Below are 17,205 nucleotides of genomic sequence, written 5' to 3' on the forward strand. Positions count from 1 at the left end.
GTTTTGTGTACAGCTTTCTCACTCTCAGTACATTAGTTCCAGCTGAAAGATGCCCTACGGTTCAGATGATGTTCGCAAGACGTTTATCTTGACCACAACTGGAAACTTCTATGGGATAAAGCCTTCGTCATCCCTGGCTAACAGCCCAGAGCTCAACAAATTCTTGGATGATGGAAATGAATTTGTCCTGTCCATTAGCAGACATGACAATGACCTTCATTTGTCAAATAAGGTAACACAAATATTTAAAGCATCATGACAAAAATAAAAATGTAAAAGATTTTCCAAGGCTCAAAGTGCAGAAACCCTAAACTTAAACTAACTGGTTAAATGGAAATAATTTTTAAAGGTACACTATAATTTACAATGAATAGGCTATTTTTAGTGCTAAACTAACTGTCATATGTTGACTTGATAAAGAAACAATGCCTTTTGCCTCATCGTCCTTTGACAGATTGAAGCTTCAGGGGACAGCAAAGAGAAGGTGTTGGTGTTCTTCAAGCTGCATCCCACAGTGATCACCGAAGATAACCTTCACAGGAGCCTCCTGGTGTCATCCATGCTAGAGTCTCCCATCAACACCCTCTACCAGGCTGTCAAACAGGTCTTTGCACCTGTACTGCTAAAGGTGGGCCCGTACTTCTAGATCACACAGTCAGCAAAAACTTCTAGCAAATATGAAGCTACTATTTGGAATATTCATGTAAGAAGCAATCAAAACTTTTTCTATATTTTTATTTAGAAAAACTCAATATGACTATTACTACTTCGGAATCGAAAAGGAATAAACAACAGAGAAAAAACGAATTTCTGTAGATAAATATTACAGCAGCATTACCAAATATAAATAGATTTATTTGAAGCATTTTCTGCTGAAGAAAACAAGTCTATATTTATCTTCTCCCAAGGATGAGCACTGGTGTTCAGCATTTGACCCTAAGTTGGCAGGCCTGCTGAGTGAGCTGGAGGATGGCCTTGGCTCAGTTGTCCGCCGGTCCAGAGCAAAATCATCTGCCAAAAAGGGCCACATGGAGGAGGATGTCCTTGGTATACAGTACATAAATATATTTTTGCAGAAAAAAATACACATGTCATCTGGGCCTACAGAATTGTCAGAGCAATAGTAGATGGTTTTTCAAGTATTTCAATTTTGGAGGGAGATAACATTATGCATGCCATTTGGTAAAACATCTTGCTAGTATGTATGAAAGGAAAGTGTTAACCATATGTGTGTATTATTTAAATGTAAGTGTCACTCATGGGAAAGTTTAGCCTTACTGCTGGAAGCTGTAGTGACATGCTCTCATCAGTTAAATGTAAGATTTCTAGATATGATAGATTATGATTTTCACACTATATACTCATATTTTTTCCACTCTGTGTAGGCATCCTGACTCCTAGTGATGAGTTCCTGTACTGGGCAGATCTCTCTGAGTCTGCAGAGAAGAACAGTGTGAGAGAAAGGGCGACCTATTTCTCTGAGCAATTTAAACCCATACAGAAGGTATGGTGGCAAACCATTATGTATCAGCGCTGTCTACATGAAAATAAAAATTCAACTGGAAATGTTACATTCACTCTATTGTTTTTATATTTATACAGGGTGGTTGCTAATTGTATTGCAATTATTGTATAACTGTAGTAAGCATGCATTCAACAGATTACTGTGGGTATAGTTTGGTATTTTAAGTTATACATTTTTTTTTTAAAGTTTTTAAATTGTGAGTTTTACCATAAATATTATTTCACATACAGATTTGACAATGTGTTATAATTGTTCTAGAAACTGATATTTTAAACTAAGAGGGAGAGAACTAAAAATTGAATCTAACCAACTATGTGTTACTGTGTTTCCACCAGGAGTATGGAGGTCTTGATGGCTTGTCTATGTCTGATGTTGTGGATCTGGTGGAACAGAGCAGAGACACTCTGGATGATGTTTGGCGACAAACTGATTTTGAGCCTTATCCAGAAACACGCATGGTCCGACTCATGGACATTATTGGTGGGACTCTCTCACACCAACACACACAACATCATTTAGCTACTTTGGTTGTTGATGAAAGCCACATCTTTTGAGACAGAGACCTAATTTGTTTTCCGAAGAACTCCTAAGTATACAGTAGATACAGTATGTATAGAGGCAATACATTGCCTTGTTGGCAATTTAATGTTGAAATGCTTGAGAATGCAGTCATTTATTTATAATGTTGACTTAGCACTACTGACAAAAGTCAAGTGATTTGGCAGTCTTAGTAACTGTGTGTACATGTGTAATTTTTGTATATATGTTTGCACTGTATGTGGATGCTTCTGTGAGTGTCAATTTTTTTGTTGTTTTAATTTTTGTGTACAAGGCGGCGCTCTGGGAAGATATGTGCAGAGGAAGCTGAGTGGTCTTAAAATTTTTGAGGAGCCATTTGTATCGGTGAGAGAGAACCTGAGAATGGGTGTAGCCATCTGTGAGCAGTGGGTGGAAGCCTGTGATCATCTTACTGGACAGGTATGGAGTAGATCAAAATGGAAAGAAATTATGCACAAAATGAAATGGTTTCATAAACCAATTGAAACCCAAAGAAAACCCAGCTTTATCTTTTTTTTGTAAAATGAAGCCAGTGGGAGATTGTCAGATTGATTTTGATAAATGTTTAAAACGTATTTACTTTTCTTAGGTGTGGAAGAGACATGCACCCTATGCCTGGAAGGGAAACAAGCACTGCCCGGAAACCCTTCATTGTCTTGCAAAGAGAATGGATGAGGTATGATGTGGTTCTGATCCAATGGAAAGTAAACACTGTCTTTAGGGTAGACATTGCTTACAAGTGCATATTTTTCCTTTTTCACATGACATTGTGGTACAATGGTTGCATCATATGGAGTGGTTAAAATTATATATACAAGTGTCCTTTTAGTTGTCACTTCCTTGTTTCGGCTTATTTGTATTCAAGCTGACGTCACAGTTAAGTTACATTTCCACTTAAGCAAGGAAGGAAACATGAACCATAAATGGACTGATAAAGAGACTCACCTTTTATATGTTTTTCAATTCTCCTTAAAATACTTTTCTATTATGCAACATTGTTAAATGTATTATAGCGACTCTTTGTTGAGATTTTAAGATTTTTTGATGGAAAGCACCTGACTGACCCTGAAGGTAATCCACTGACTTTGGACATTCATGAACCAATCATACATGCACAGACATTTGTCCCTGGAGAAGTTCTGAATCTTTGTGGCCTCAAAGGACTGCCTATGAAGGAGTGAGGTCCTGAATTAGGACACAGCCTTTGACAAACTATCCATCCCTAGTTCTGTAGCTGTTTGTATGCATGGCACTGATCATTCCCTTGTCATTTCTCCAGACTATTGCTTAAATGTGGTACATAAAGTGTCTCTAATGCTGTTTATTTAGCCCTAGAATGGCTGTGATAGATTGGGAAAGTGTCTATATCTTCCTCTTTATAATAATTTGTACCATTTCCCTTGTGGATGGGATATTAAGTGTGGGAACTATCAAATATCTGCCATTTTCTCATGTTTAGTTGAAGGTTTCACACAGAAGCGTTTCAGTTTACCACACTGATGGACATATCAGTTCTTCTGGATGACAAGGATTCTTCGTCAGTGAAATGCAGAGTCTAGCTGTGTCAGTCAATACCCTTATTTACAGTATCAGAGTTTGTCTAAACACAGTCGGAAAGATCTGTATCAAGTTGCAAGTCATTATTACTGACACTTGTGAGCTTGATAACCAAATATATAAAACTATGGGCATAGATAATATGGGAATACATTCTCCCTGTTTTTGTGTACCAGGTGGTGACTCTGCGTATGGTTCATGAGAAACTGCTGCGTTTGCTACCAGGTGGGAAGCAGCAAGCTCTGACTTCAGATCGTGTCTTTGAACCTTTCTCTGGACTCAACCCTCTGCATTACAACCCCTACACTGAGGTTAGTTGTAGGGATCTTCATGTGGATGTGTACTGTCTGTGCATATGTATGAACATATGAGACTTCTTTAATTACCTTGATTGAATTCTTGTTTCTCTGGTCTGTTACTTACAATGCCCACATGGAGGCAGGATATACTATGAGTGTAGGTTCTTTATTGTGGCTGCCTTTGTGCCACTCACCTCATCCTGAATTAACTTTGAACACCTGCAAACATAGAAAGCAATAGTGATCATTTTGATATTTTAAGTAGCATATTCTACACAATCTATTCAGGCAGGGATGAAACATCTCTCTTCAACCAGTTCATATCACTGCATCTACATAATTTATAGACTGAGCATGACTGTTATTTGTATGTTTTTGTAGCCTCTTTGGAGAGCGGCAGTGGCTCAGTTTGAGCGCCTAATGGCTCCATCAGAGCAGGAAGTAGCTGGCAGACTAAAGAGCTACATTGCTGATGTACAGGATAACCCACAACAGGTAGTGAAACACACTACTCAGGTTGTAAAATATTTTGTGTGTCGATGTGTTAACTTACCGTATGTGGCTGTACGTGTGTTTTTTCTGCTTTTGTAGCTGTTGCAGGTCTTTCAAAAGCACAAGGAGTTGATCAGGCGTCCCACCATCAGCAAAGAGCTGCAGTCAGAGAGAGAGACCTTACTGGCCAGGCTACTGGATTATAACAAGGGTAAACAGTTCTGTCCTAAAGCACATACATTTTGTCAGAGATAGTGTTACAGTGGGTTATTATGTTTAGACAAGAGAACTAAATATGTGAAATTTGAATAAACTCAGTTCATACTCTGTGGTCACATAATTAAATCCAATGGACCCACTGAAGAATGCTACATTTACTTACTTATGTAAGAGCATTATTGTCAGACTGTTAGGCGGTAGGGTTGAGGGGGAGGAATGGAGGTAGAGATGTGAGGGATATGAGGGATAGATATGAGAGGTGAGAGAGACAGGTATATGCCACTGTTCTGAAAACAACAGCAAGATAGTTATTGTAATTTGACCTGCTGATTTGGCCGACTTCTCAACATGGTCAGCGCTTCTTCAGTTAATAGATTTGCTGTGGGGGGTATAGAGCCACTGTAGGGAGGATGTGGATGTGAAGTAAAAAAGAAGTGAAACTAAGTTGAATGGCAATGATTTATGGAGGGAAAATAAACAAACAAGAGTTTGCTGATACTATCATGCTGACTTTTATGTCACAAAAGTTTAACATGGATCCTTTTTTATTAGTTGCTTCCCTGATCATTATTGATTGATTGAAGATTGTGGTATGAACTTTTTTTGGCTTCTTAAAGGGGCATACCAGAAAAAATTTGAGAACCACTTGAACAGGTAAAGTCAGTGCTGACACCACGCTTCTTCATCTTCAAACACTTGCTGTTTCATTGATTTTTTTCTTAGGTTTAAAGACTGACTTTGAGAATCGTTGCCATGGAGGCCCTGGAGACAAGTCTGGGCCACTTATTGGCAGGAATCTGCCAGAGGTGGTCAACAAAATTGTCTGGGTCCGACAGCTCATACACAGGGTAACTGAGTGTGTACATATGTCTGAATATGCTCACATGGGCATATACAGCATATGTCGCTGAATACCAAATAGCATGGACTTCATGGTTTATCATTGCTTTTTCATCTAAGAGAATATGGTCTTATTAATATTTGTCACCACTTGATTAGATTGCAGATTTTTGCTGATGTCAAAAATACGAATAATCCATATGAAAATGCAATGAGTAGTGTCGAGTGATTCCTTTTTTTTATATTGCTGTGTTTGCATTCTTACATTAGGTGGAAGATTCTGTCCGCATAGCTGAGGCTTTGCTTTCAGACCTGTCTGGATTCAAAGTGTTCCTGCGCTTCTGTGATGACCTACTGGAAATTCTGAGGGTGTATGAACAGGAACAGTTCGATGACTGGTCAAGAGACATCCTGTCTGGACTGGCTGATCCAAAGTCAGGGATCAGGTTGGAACACTTTACTAAAAAAACATACAAGGAAAGTTCGGGGCAACACTGAATTTCATCTTAATTGACTTTGAAAGCTTTTAGATCAGTTAATACTGTATGTCGATCAGTGTTTTGAACGGTAGCATTTGTACAATTAATCGATAAACTTTCTTTTAAGTTGTGAATATATAGTCTATACTTCCTTTTCCCTCTATTTTTCTTTTCCATGTTAATTATCACCTCATTTAGCACTTTGACAAAGGCACTTTGGTGGCAGTGTGTTCTGGTTTGAGTGGATGCTATCTTCTGTCTTTCGCCAACATGACTGTTTTTCTTTGTGTAGTCTCCAGGCCAGTAACCGTGTAATGGACCTAGACCATGTGGATGGCAGCCTGAAGATCCAATATTCAGACAGACTGGTCAATCTGGTCAGGGAGGTCAGACAGCTCTCTTCCCTGGGCTTTCCTATCCCGGCCAAGATACAACAGGCTGCTAATACTGCGGACAAATTCTACAGACAGGCCATTGTCCTAAAACAGGTCAGAGTGCAGGTCAAGACACAGTAACTCAAACACATTTTCTTTCCTTATTTATTTATGTATTTATTTATTTCTGTTGTAGTTTTTCTCGAGCTAATACTACAAAGTGTCACTGTGTTGTAGGTTGCTCATTTCTACAACACCATTGACCAGCAGATGATTCCCTCTCAGAGACCAATGATGCTTAGTCTTGCCCTGGCCTTTGAACAAGTCATCAAGGTCTGATTCACAACTGGAAACTATTTCTTTTACTTTCTGTGCCTTACATATTAAATTTTGTAAAATGCTGTCAGAAATATTATGTTTTTGTTTATAAATTTCTATTTTTATAAAGAATTGAATTGGAAGCAGATGACTTGCCAATGCCTAATTTTTATTGCGCGCATGAATTATACAAAAGAAAGACACATGATCCTTTTCTACTATACAATTATAGTTCTTGGTATTTTGTTTTAACATACATGAAACTTACTTGTCTCCTATAAATTCTGGCATTGATTTGCACAGGAGATAACCTTTCTGCTTTTTTCCTTCAGAATCCTCGATCTCAGTCAAAAGAAACAGGTGGTAAACTGCAGATCACGTGGGACAACCCCAAAGAGTTGGAAGTTTACATTGCAAAGTTGCAGTTTGCTGCTGAGAAACTCTCCACTGAAAACAGGAAGCTACGCAAATGGCACACTGATTTCATTGACAAGGTTATATTTGACCTCAATTATTTTGTTACATACAATACAGATGCAGTTAGCACTAATTTGAATAATTTTTTTTTATTCCTTTGGAAGCATAAACTGAGATTAGTAACTGAAGTCTTGCTATTCTGTGTATTTGTATGCACACCTCTTTATTCATTTCTCAGGTGGTGATACTGATGAATGTGGACCTACTCAGACATCAGCAGCGTTGGAAGGATGGCCTTCAGGACCTCCGTACTGGCTTTGCCACTCTGGAGGCTCAGGTATAGAATACAGTCAGAACTATATGGATTTTATCTGCTGGCCATCAGGGAATTTACTTATACATGTTTTCACAAAGTAAATTATTTCTATCTTCATGACTACAGTATAAACAATTGAAGAAAACAAGAGAAGTCACCAAGGAGTTTTGTGGTTACTGTATCATGTAAATAAACATTATGGAAATAAGCATGATACAAAATTATTTTACTGCCCATTACTAAATTTTACAGTAGACATACACAACCTGTATGACAAATCTTAATTATTTTCTTTAGAAAGCTAATGCTTGTATGTGTGTGTATAGGGCTTCAGGTCTGATGACATGCAGGCATGGCGTCAGCACTGGAACCATCAGTTGTACAAGTCTCTTGAGCATCAATACCAGACGGGACTGGAAGCTCTCAACAAAAACCTGCCTGAAATACACATTGACCTCACTTTCAAGTCAGTACATGTGCTTCCAGTTTACCAACTTTCTGTCTCACTTTTTGTGTCTATTCTCTTATTTCATCTCTCTCTCTTCCTTATAACACTTTTTGCGTGGGTTATCATCTCTTTCTCTTCCTCTCACACATATACAGTGTTTTCCACCCATCTTGAATCGTGAGCACTGACTTCTGATTTTCTTGCCCCACCTCTTAATTTTCACACTTAGCCATGTCACCATTTCTCTCTTTGCCTGTTTATCTTTCTCTTTCTTTTCTCTTTCCTACAAAGACATTATCGATTAGTGTGGATTAAAGAATAAAATGTACCTTTTCATTTCTCCTTTCCTTCTTGTGAATAGACAAGGCCGTTTGCAGTTCCGTCCTCCATTTGAGGAGGTACGGGCACGCTATTTCCGAGAGATGAAGCGGTTCATCTCAATACCAAACCAGTTCAAAGGGGTCAGTGCACAGGGGGAGGAGATTATCTTCAGTGTCATGATTGACAGAAATGCCTCTGGGTTCCTCACCATCTTCAGCAAAGCGGAGGACCTCTTTAGCCGCTTGCAGGCTATACAACACAAGTTCAAGGTGTCTGAACTGATAATTTTTATAGTACTGATGATTATGACAGTGATTACTATTAACCTTCCTGTAAAAAGAAAATTTTAATAGGGTTATTCTTTGTAACATAATTATCATCATACTAAATGAAACGGAAAGCACTCCATTCTGTGGCCAGCCTGCTAGTCTGATACACTAGAGTTAATTTGAGCCTGGCCTCAGAAGTCAATATTTGATCATTTCTTACAGTTATAGAATATAAGTTAATGAATAATTTGCTCTAATGGTCAAGTATTTGTTTTTATCATTTTTATGGCTCTACTGTGATTCTGTACTGCATCACTGGTACATATTATGCCATATTAATAATGACCGATGAAAGTTTTTTGCTCATTGAACCATCGCAATGAGTCATTGCTGTGATGTTTTCTTTGAAAGAATGTAGCTTGGATTAGTCATGCTTCTTTATTTACATAACGGAAGCTCCTTTGTTTTCATTGTCAGCGATCTCCCCTTCATGCTACCTTGACACTACAGTGAGCACAGTACTATAAGTAGTTCGATCATTTGTCTGTAACCATGCATGCCTAAATGATAGGGGAAAGCCCTGAGCCAACACCAGACTTCTCCTTCCTCACTCTGATTCTGTGTATGTATTTGTGTATGTGTCTATGTGTTGTAGGAGTGGGTGGTTCTGGGCCAGGTGGATTTAGAGAAGTTAGTGGAGAAGCATTTGAACTCTGTACAGGACTGGGAGAGAAACTTCAAGGCCCTGAAAGCTCGGGGAAAAGAGTCAGAACGTCTGGCAAGGTGCGTATCACACATAATAAAAAAAAGCAAACACATACCTAATAAAGCAAACACACCTATACTACTTTTTCAAAATCAATGTTAAAAATTTGACTTACTTTACTTTTATAAAATACACATTCATTTCAAAACAGTGAGGAAAGTCCACAACATGAGGAAGTCTAATATGTAATCAGGACAATCCCTACCAGCTATTTTGATATCTAAAGGCAGCTCACTTGTTAAGAGTGAATGGTTAAAGGTCCCATATTTTATGCATATTTTTTGCTGTCTTTCATTTGAAGCTTTGATATCCATAAGAAGATATGTCTGTGGTTTTAAGTACCAAAACCATCTCAATATAGTTTTACATCTCCTCTCTCAGGCTCCTCTATAGCTCGAGCAAGAACAGGACATTTTGTGTTTCAGAGCCTCTCTTCTGCTTGGGTTACTGTTTTCTGAGTGACGCTCAGCCAGGCCAACCACAGCTTATGGATTGTAGCCTACTACTGTAGCTTGGTAGATTCCCCGGCAAATGCAAATAGGGATGGTCAGTCAGGGCTCAAATTGGGTTGTGCTGGGGGTATGGCTGAGGGCGGTGACTGCATCACAATGTTACGTAAGTCCTGATGGCTTTTTAATGCAGTTTCTGAATACAGACTGTGTGTATATAGCATTTTGATACTTTCACAATATTTACAGTATACAGCAACTGGACCTGCTTTATAATCTAAAAAGACATGGAAATCTCACTTTCTACAATATGGGACCTTTAATAAAGCCTTGTCACATTTTGTTAACAAAACAGGTGATGCAACAGTATTGGAAGAGTTGTGTAATAATTCCTAGTGTTGAGGACCAGACATCAAACTTGACATTGTTTGTTTTCAAGCCGACTAATCATTTCCACATATTTATTATCCTTATCTACTCAGCTAACTGAAGCTAACTGATAATACTCACCTTCTCAGTCTTGATTCCGAATTTTTTTTGTTGACTTTTTAAGGAAAAACCCAGATCTGGTCTTTGGTTCTATGCTATGAATCACGCTTACTGGTAGTCTCAAAATTCTTTTTTTGCCAGTTGAAGCTGACATATTGTTTGTCCTGACAGGATTAAATTCCCCTCTTTGCGTCAGTTCCTAATGTTAAAGGTCATTAGTTAAAAAGGCCTTATGTTAATGTGACACCACAAGTACCCTAAGAATTTAGTCATAAGCACTGATCCTTTCACTCTTTATGTCAGTCAGGAGAAGGTAGACTGTATCACAGTCAACTGTGAGCCAGTAAAAGCCATCATCGATGACCTGATCCAGAGGCTGTTTGACATGCTGCTCTTATCACTCAAGAAGTCCATACAAGGTACAGGCAGGCACCTCAATAGTCTGTTTATTTAAAATTTTATTTTTATTATTATTCATAGAGTGATTTGTACACTGACTGAACTCCCACTTTTTTTTACTTATTAGCATTAAAAATGTTTATACTAAGGAATCTGACCGTTTTACACCAAGCATGAGCCAAATCTTCCCCATTTTTATTTCTTTCTCTGTCCTTGTCTATGTCAATTTTTTCCCCCTTTCTTTTGGCCCAATGGCATCGCCTTTACTTTAACTTTCTCTTTCCTTTTCTGTTTCCTTTCCCATGTGCATGTCATCCTCTCCTTTGCTTTCAGGCCACACACAGGCCATAGACAGTTTTGTGTCAGAGTCAATGGAGGCCTTGTCAACTCGACCAGAGAACATGGAGGAGATTGGTGCAGCCAGTGGCAAATATAGCCAGATACTAGCCCGCAAACCTGAAGTAAGACAAACACAGTCCTAAACTCTGGGTAGGAACTTTCTTGAATGATAGTACTATTGCTTGAGATTTGTGTTAATAAGCCTCCCTCAGTCCCTTATGTGGTCTGCATATTGGTTTTAGAAAAACTGGTTAATTTTCCAGCATTCAGTGGAATGTTGTGCTAGATTTCTCATTGTTGCCTTTTAAATGGAGGAGTCTTTTCATATCAGAATGTGAAATGATTTTAGCTACTACTGTCAATTGTTATGTTTCTGATAGATCCAAATGTTTGAAATGGCATGAAAAATCAAAACTAACTAACTAATTAACAAGACTGTATGTGCCGTATGTGTATAGATCCTACCTCAGTTCCAGTGTGCTGAGGAGAAGAACCGATTGCTGCGAGCGGTGGCTGGGGCTGGGCAGGACTCACTGTCCTCTCTCAGAGGCAAGTGGGACAAACTGGAGCTTGTCATGGAGAGTCACCAACTCATGCTCAAAGAACAGGTGATACAAACTCACAAACACACATCCCTCCACATACCAAAGTTTCTAAGTCAGAAGCTATCTGCTATCATTTATTTATCTTATTTATCTTAATTCTTTCACCTACCTTTTTGTCTCTGGCTACTTGCTTTGTCTTGCTCTGTTCCTCCCTTAGGTGGAGGTAATGCGGAGTAATGCCACAGGGCGTATTGACACCTACAGGATGGATCTGCAACGGTTTAAGGCCCGCTGGGACCAGCTGAAGCCTAAAGATGAGATGCTTGAGACTGGTGATCATGCTGCCCTTCTTGCATGCCTCCAGACCATCAGGGACAAGCAGCAAGAGTTTGAAGAGCTAGAGCTTGTACGCAGTAAACTGCTGTAAGTTCTTTTTAATATGCTGAATTCATAGCTTTTTTTTTTTTTAATTCACTTAGAGAGTCTGATAAGGATGTTTATTGCCCTCATCTTTTTACAAAATGCTATGGTTAGATAAATTATGGTTATCAATCCTTTTTCTGTTGATGAGATTTTTAGTAACTTTACTAAATCTGAGGTGATAAGATTAAAGCCATTTAGATCATACCTACAAGCTTGACTAATAATTCAGATACAATATAAAAGTTTGTCAATAGGAAACAGTGTCTTTATTTTATTAATTCTGTCCTTTTGTTTCCTGTTTCTGTTACCTATACATATTTTTTGTCAAGCTATTAAGCTTTATTACGGATGCATTTCCATCAATACATCAAACCTGAAATTACAAGAAATACTGTGTTATTCATGCTCTCTCTTAATTACACTAAACTTCTTTAAAAGCCAACATGTGAAGTCCTCTCCTTTCCTCTCCTCTCCTCTCCTCTCCTCTCCTCTCCTCTCCTCAGTGAGGACTGTGTCTATTTTGACCTGGAAGTTCCTGATTTCTCTCTGGCGGAAGAGACGAAAAGAGGCATGGAGGAGTACAGCCAGATGTGGGGTCTGTATGAGGAGTGGCAGCAGGGCTTCACAGAGAAGGCCCAGGAGGACTGGATCACATTCAGGTAGAGTTTAGGCGTATTGTTGATAGAGCTCAGTATTTACTTGGAATTGTTTTTACTTTTATTAATGTGTCTAGTTATGTGTTAATATATATGTTTCTGTGGTTTTATAGGAGCAAGACGTATGTGTTTGAAGAGTTTCTGTTTACGTGGCAGGACAGACTTAGGAAGCTGGAGAAGCCTACTGCCATGTCTGTTAAACTACAAGCAGAACTGGACAAATACAAGGTAGACAGTAGTACAGTTGAATTATAATATATAATTGTCTTCTTTTCAATTTTAGTATATTGACTTGAAATACTCAATAGGTAGACTCTGGTTTAGATCTGGACTGAAATACAATTTCATTTGAACCTGAAGCAAAATTTCATTATCAATCATACTTAATGAGCCCGACTTGACAAGTAACATGTGTCTATATCATGATTAGATTAGATTTAGATTAACTTTATTTATCCCACAACTGGGAAATTCATTTACCACAGCAGAAAATAAACATCTATAGAATAAAACATCTATGGAAATATACAACAAAAATTATACCAATATACACTAATAAATACAATATACACAATACACACGATATGTACATGAAAAAGTGCAAGTTTGCACATGGTCAGGGAGAGCAGGAGTTGTGGAGTCTGACAGCTGCTGGAATGAAGGACCTGCGGAACCTCTCCTTCTTACAGCGAGAAGATAGATAGAGAAGTCATACAATCACCAAAACCTCCAGAACCTTATCGATCATAAGATGCACTCCAAATGTCATGGTACCAAATATATAAACAAAATATCACATTTTTATTACTATACAAAACTAAAATGCAGCATCAGTGATGTAAAAAGCGTAGGTGCGTGATAGTGGTCAGAGTATCGTATTTGAAGTGAGAATTTAGAGTCTTCATAAATATGAAAGTGAACTACTCATTATGAATTGATAGATGTCGTTCCAAATCGCTTGAGTATTTCTTTTAGTATTTTGTATTTTCACATTTTTCCTGCATGTCTAGAACATGATTCCAGTGCTGAAGTATGTACGTGGAGAGCACCTGTCCCAGGACCATTGGTTGGATATGTTCCGTTTGCTTGGTCTCCCAAGAGGGACAACGTTAGAGAGACTCACCTTTAATGACCTCCTTACTGTTGCAAATACCATCATAGAAAAAGCCTTGGAGCTCAAGGTTTGTATACACACACTCATGCAAGTACATATACATACTGGGTGGAAGCACACACCTCTTTATGGCTAATATATTTCAGGTATGGGATGATAATTGACATTTACAATAATGGTTTTGTTCCATATGAAGTATTGTATTTTTAGGCCGTCATTATAGCAATAAGTGACAAGGGACACCAGGGGGCAGCAGCAAATTAGAAACTGCGAATACAATATGTTGATAGTGGAAATCCTTCTGTTTAAACAATACACACCAAATTTAAAGTATTTGACCATATAGATTTACAGGTTTATTCACGTACACTATATTATAGCATATATGATCATAGTTGAAAGTAAATAAAATGTTTTCTGCTTGTCCCACAAACACCACTCATGTAAATAAATCTTTAAAAGCATCAGAAAACACTGTTATCAACCTATCGATCAATTTTGGAGAGATAGAAGGCTTCCTGCTTGTGTTTTGAGTTGTAGTAAACCAGTAATTATACTATATTATATACATATAATATATATATATATATATATTATACATAGAACAAATGATTTTAGCAAAGGTAATTGTACAATGATGGTTCATATCAGCACAATGCTAAGGTGTTTCTCTTCTCTTAGGAATTTCAGTGCCTAACATTATATTCCTGGCAAGCCATATAGAACATTTTCACAATTTGTAATTAGAAATTTTGATAAACAGGGCCTACAGGTGGTGCAGAAGTAAAAGTTCTTGCCAACCACCTCAAATGATTAATACAAGTGGATCTTATAGGATGCTTTCTACTGGTTTTATAGAATCAATGAAAAGTGGTGAGTAAACACAAATTATCCAGTTGTGTGCCTATGCGTGTTTGCATTTAGGACCTGAACAGCCGTGCCCAGGCAGAGGTGACAATCAGAGAAGCACTGAGGGAGCTGGATTTGTGGGGAGCTGCAGCTACCTTCAACCTCACTGAGTACACAGATAGCAGCGGCCGCACTCTCACCCTCATCAAGGACTGGAAGGACATAGTTAACCAGGTAGATAAATATGTATATATAAAACACATATTCAATTTGTGTGTTGATTCATTTGAGAAGTGATTCAGGGTTTATCTTAGGCAGTCACTAAGGGTTTTTATAAGTTCTGTATCTCCACTAGCTGCTTTCAGCCTGACTGATATTTCTGTAACCAAGGAATTCTTTGACATCTGCTTTCTGTTTTGAATAGATGCCAAACACTAGCTTTTAGCTTTTAACACCAAACACTATTTTATAATATCCCTGTCATCTGTAATTAGAGGTCCCATTGCCTTCCTGCACACAACCCTCTGTAATAAATCATCTCATCCCTTTTCAGCCTGATTCCTCTTTACATTTGTTCTAGTTGATTAATCTTTACTCTGTTAGGATTTTATTGTTTCAAATAAAACTGGACTTTATCTTAATTACTGAAACAAGGCTGGCTCCTAGATGCAATTGGCATACATTGTACTCTAAGACAATGTGACCTAGGACCATGTAACCTGCTCAATTTAAATCTGCAGTTGTTGATCCCATTTGAAGAAACTCGCTTTCATCCAACAGTCCGAACTTTTTTTTACTGTCCAAGGTTCTTGAAAAAAAACTGTAGGCTAACATGTAATTATTTTGTTGGGATGCACCAACCAATTCGCCAGATTGATATCATCACAGATATTGACTTTATTAAGCAGAGCTGTTCATATTGTAGCCAATCTGTATTAAGTACAGGTTTCTTGTCAGTGTCATAAATTTCTCTCTCCACGATCAGTTAGATTCATTCATTGTCTGGGGGCTGATGACTCCAGTTTAGTGCCACAGCATCCTCTACCAAATTTTACCTTATCAAGGGACTGATGCATCCCTGTCAATTTCATTAGTAAGTACTGTGTGTCCTCTCTGAGAAATTTAAATCAGGATTTAGAGCTGATCATGGAACAGAGATGACTTCACAAAGTTATTAAAGATTTGCTGCTGGCACCTGACACTGATCACTCCTCAGGTAATTCTTTTGGATGAGGGAATAAGGGAGCACATCATGCTGATTTTTCTATATGACTACCTCTGAGTTTTAGAATTGATTTCAAAATGCTGCATTTCAACACATTTGAAGCACACCCTTTCTACCTCTTACCCTGTGAGAGGGTGGATATCTTGTGGAAAACAAGATAGTCTGAGATAGTCTCATTTGGTAAAATGTAAATTTCTGAATTATGTACTGTCGTTTTCTTTATAGGATGATTTGTACCTGTGTTGTAATGTTTACATATAAATGCATATACAGTTGTATCTAACCACTTCTTCTGCCTCTAATAAAGGTGTGAGACAAATGCCATTTCTGATTCAGCATGCTGTTTAACTAAAGAAGATGGTATACAAAAGTGAAGCCTGTATGCAGTGTTCTTTTTTTTAACAACATTTAATCATTTGGAAAGACTCCCTCAGCTGCTGTTGTCAATATTTACATGGTCGGCATTTCTGTTTGCTTCATTACTTTATTAAATCATTGTTTCAGGCAGGTCAATGAAAGGAGCTAACTTCTATTGAACACTTGGTAGTATGACTAGGGAGGCACAAGAATGTCTTCAGAAAAATGCAGACATATCTACTGGCACATTAAATGAAATCTCAAGGATTAGCAAACATTGGCTTTATCATCACTCTGTGCCCATCCAGGTGGGAGATAACCGCTGTCTGCTGCAGTCTCTGAAAGACTCTCCCTACTATCGCAGCTTTCAAGACAAGGTCAGGTCAAAGGCTTGAATCTATGAATACACTTTTAGAATCTTTAAGTGCTTCATTTTTATTTTTGGTAAAAATAAAAATTTCTGTTTAATAAAGATAAAACGTGTAAACTTAATCAAATAAATTGTTGTTTCTTGTATGGTGCATGGTTTTTGTCAAGATTTACGAATCCTTAATGAAGCAGCACTAATGACTGGTACTATGTTTACTGCATATACATCCAGGTCAGTCTGTGGGAGGTTCGTCTATCAGACTTAGATGAATACCTGCTGAGTCTGAATGCCATCCAGAGGCGCTGGGTTTATCTGGAGCCTATTTTTGGACGAGGGGCATTGCCTCGGGAGGAGGCCCGCTTCAAACGGGTTGATGAAGATTTCAGGTACTTTATATGTGTGTGTGTGTGACTGTATCTGTATCTATCTGTGCCCAGTGGGCTTTTGCTCTATATGGTAAGTTGGTTGTCAGCTTATGTTCTACAGGTCATATATAGATCTGCTAAAATGACCAAGAGAGAGAAAGAACATTGCCCTATCACAGAAACCTCCAGTCTGAAATAAAGCACTGTCCTTCAGATGTGAATATAAATACTCTCAAATTTAAGCTTAAAGTTGCCCCCGTCAGATTTTATATCTATAGTTTATATGATGGTAATGGTTGCTGCACTCCACATTACAGAAAACTGTATTTTTGGAACAATAACAATAATTACTTGTTCTTACCAATAATACATTGGCCACCTATAGTTCATCCTTTTGTTGATTTTTGTATTCCAGGTTCATAATAGC

General features: G+C 38.0%; 1 protein-coding gene across 1 annotated transcript in view; it reads left to right on the forward strand.

The window, feature by feature from the left end:
• Positions 1-17,205, forward strand: part of dync2h1 (dynein cytoplasmic 2 heavy chain 1) — a 112,015-nt gene that overhangs the window by 803 nt on the left and 94,007 nt on the right. The window contains exons 2-30 of the mRNA XM_023406635.2: positions 37-232; positions 455-628; positions 909-1,047; positions 1,386-1,504; positions 1,861-2,005; positions 2,358-2,503; positions 2,673-2,759; positions 3,817-3,951; positions 4,321-4,434; positions 4,531-4,642; positions 5,374-5,498; positions 5,761-5,936; positions 6,262-6,457; positions 6,581-6,676; positions 6,994-7,155; positions 7,317-7,415; positions 7,721-7,860; positions 8,204-8,432; positions 9,088-9,215; positions 10,440-10,555; positions 10,869-10,996; positions 11,333-11,482; positions 11,637-11,842; positions 12,346-12,501; positions 12,612-12,726; positions 13,509-13,679; positions 14,537-14,695; positions 16,352-16,420; positions 16,645-16,799. Coding sequence (XP_023262403.1) covers positions 50-232; positions 455-628; positions 909-1,047; positions 1,386-1,504; positions 1,861-2,005; positions 2,358-2,503; positions 2,673-2,759; positions 3,817-3,951; positions 4,321-4,434; positions 4,531-4,642; positions 5,374-5,498; positions 5,761-5,936; positions 6,262-6,457; positions 6,581-6,676; positions 6,994-7,155; positions 7,317-7,415; positions 7,721-7,860; positions 8,204-8,432; positions 9,088-9,215; positions 10,440-10,555; positions 10,869-10,996; positions 11,333-11,482; positions 11,637-11,842; positions 12,346-12,501; positions 12,612-12,726; positions 13,509-13,679; positions 14,537-14,695; positions 16,352-16,420; positions 16,645-16,799 — 4,130 coding nt within the window. The 5' untranslated portion in view covers positions 37-49. The remainder of the gene's footprint in view (positions 1-36; positions 233-454; positions 629-908; positions 1,048-1,385; positions 1,505-1,860; positions 2,006-2,357; positions 2,504-2,672; positions 2,760-3,816; positions 3,952-4,320; positions 4,435-4,530; positions 4,643-5,373; positions 5,499-5,760; positions 5,937-6,261; positions 6,458-6,580; positions 6,677-6,993; positions 7,156-7,316; positions 7,416-7,720; positions 7,861-8,203; positions 8,433-9,087; positions 9,216-10,439; positions 10,556-10,868; positions 10,997-11,332; positions 11,483-11,636; positions 11,843-12,345; positions 12,502-12,611; positions 12,727-13,508; positions 13,680-14,536; positions 14,696-16,351; positions 16,421-16,644; positions 16,800-17,205) is intronic.

This window comes from Seriola lalandi, unplaced genomic scaffold (genome assembly GCF_002814215.2).
Source record: "Seriola lalandi dorsalis isolate HSWRI2012SDOR001 ecotype SW California unplaced genomic scaffold, Sedor1 jcf7180002054313, whole genome shotgun sequence".
NCBI lineage: Eukaryota > Metazoa > Chordata > Actinopteri > Carangiformes > Carangidae > Seriola > Seriola lalandi.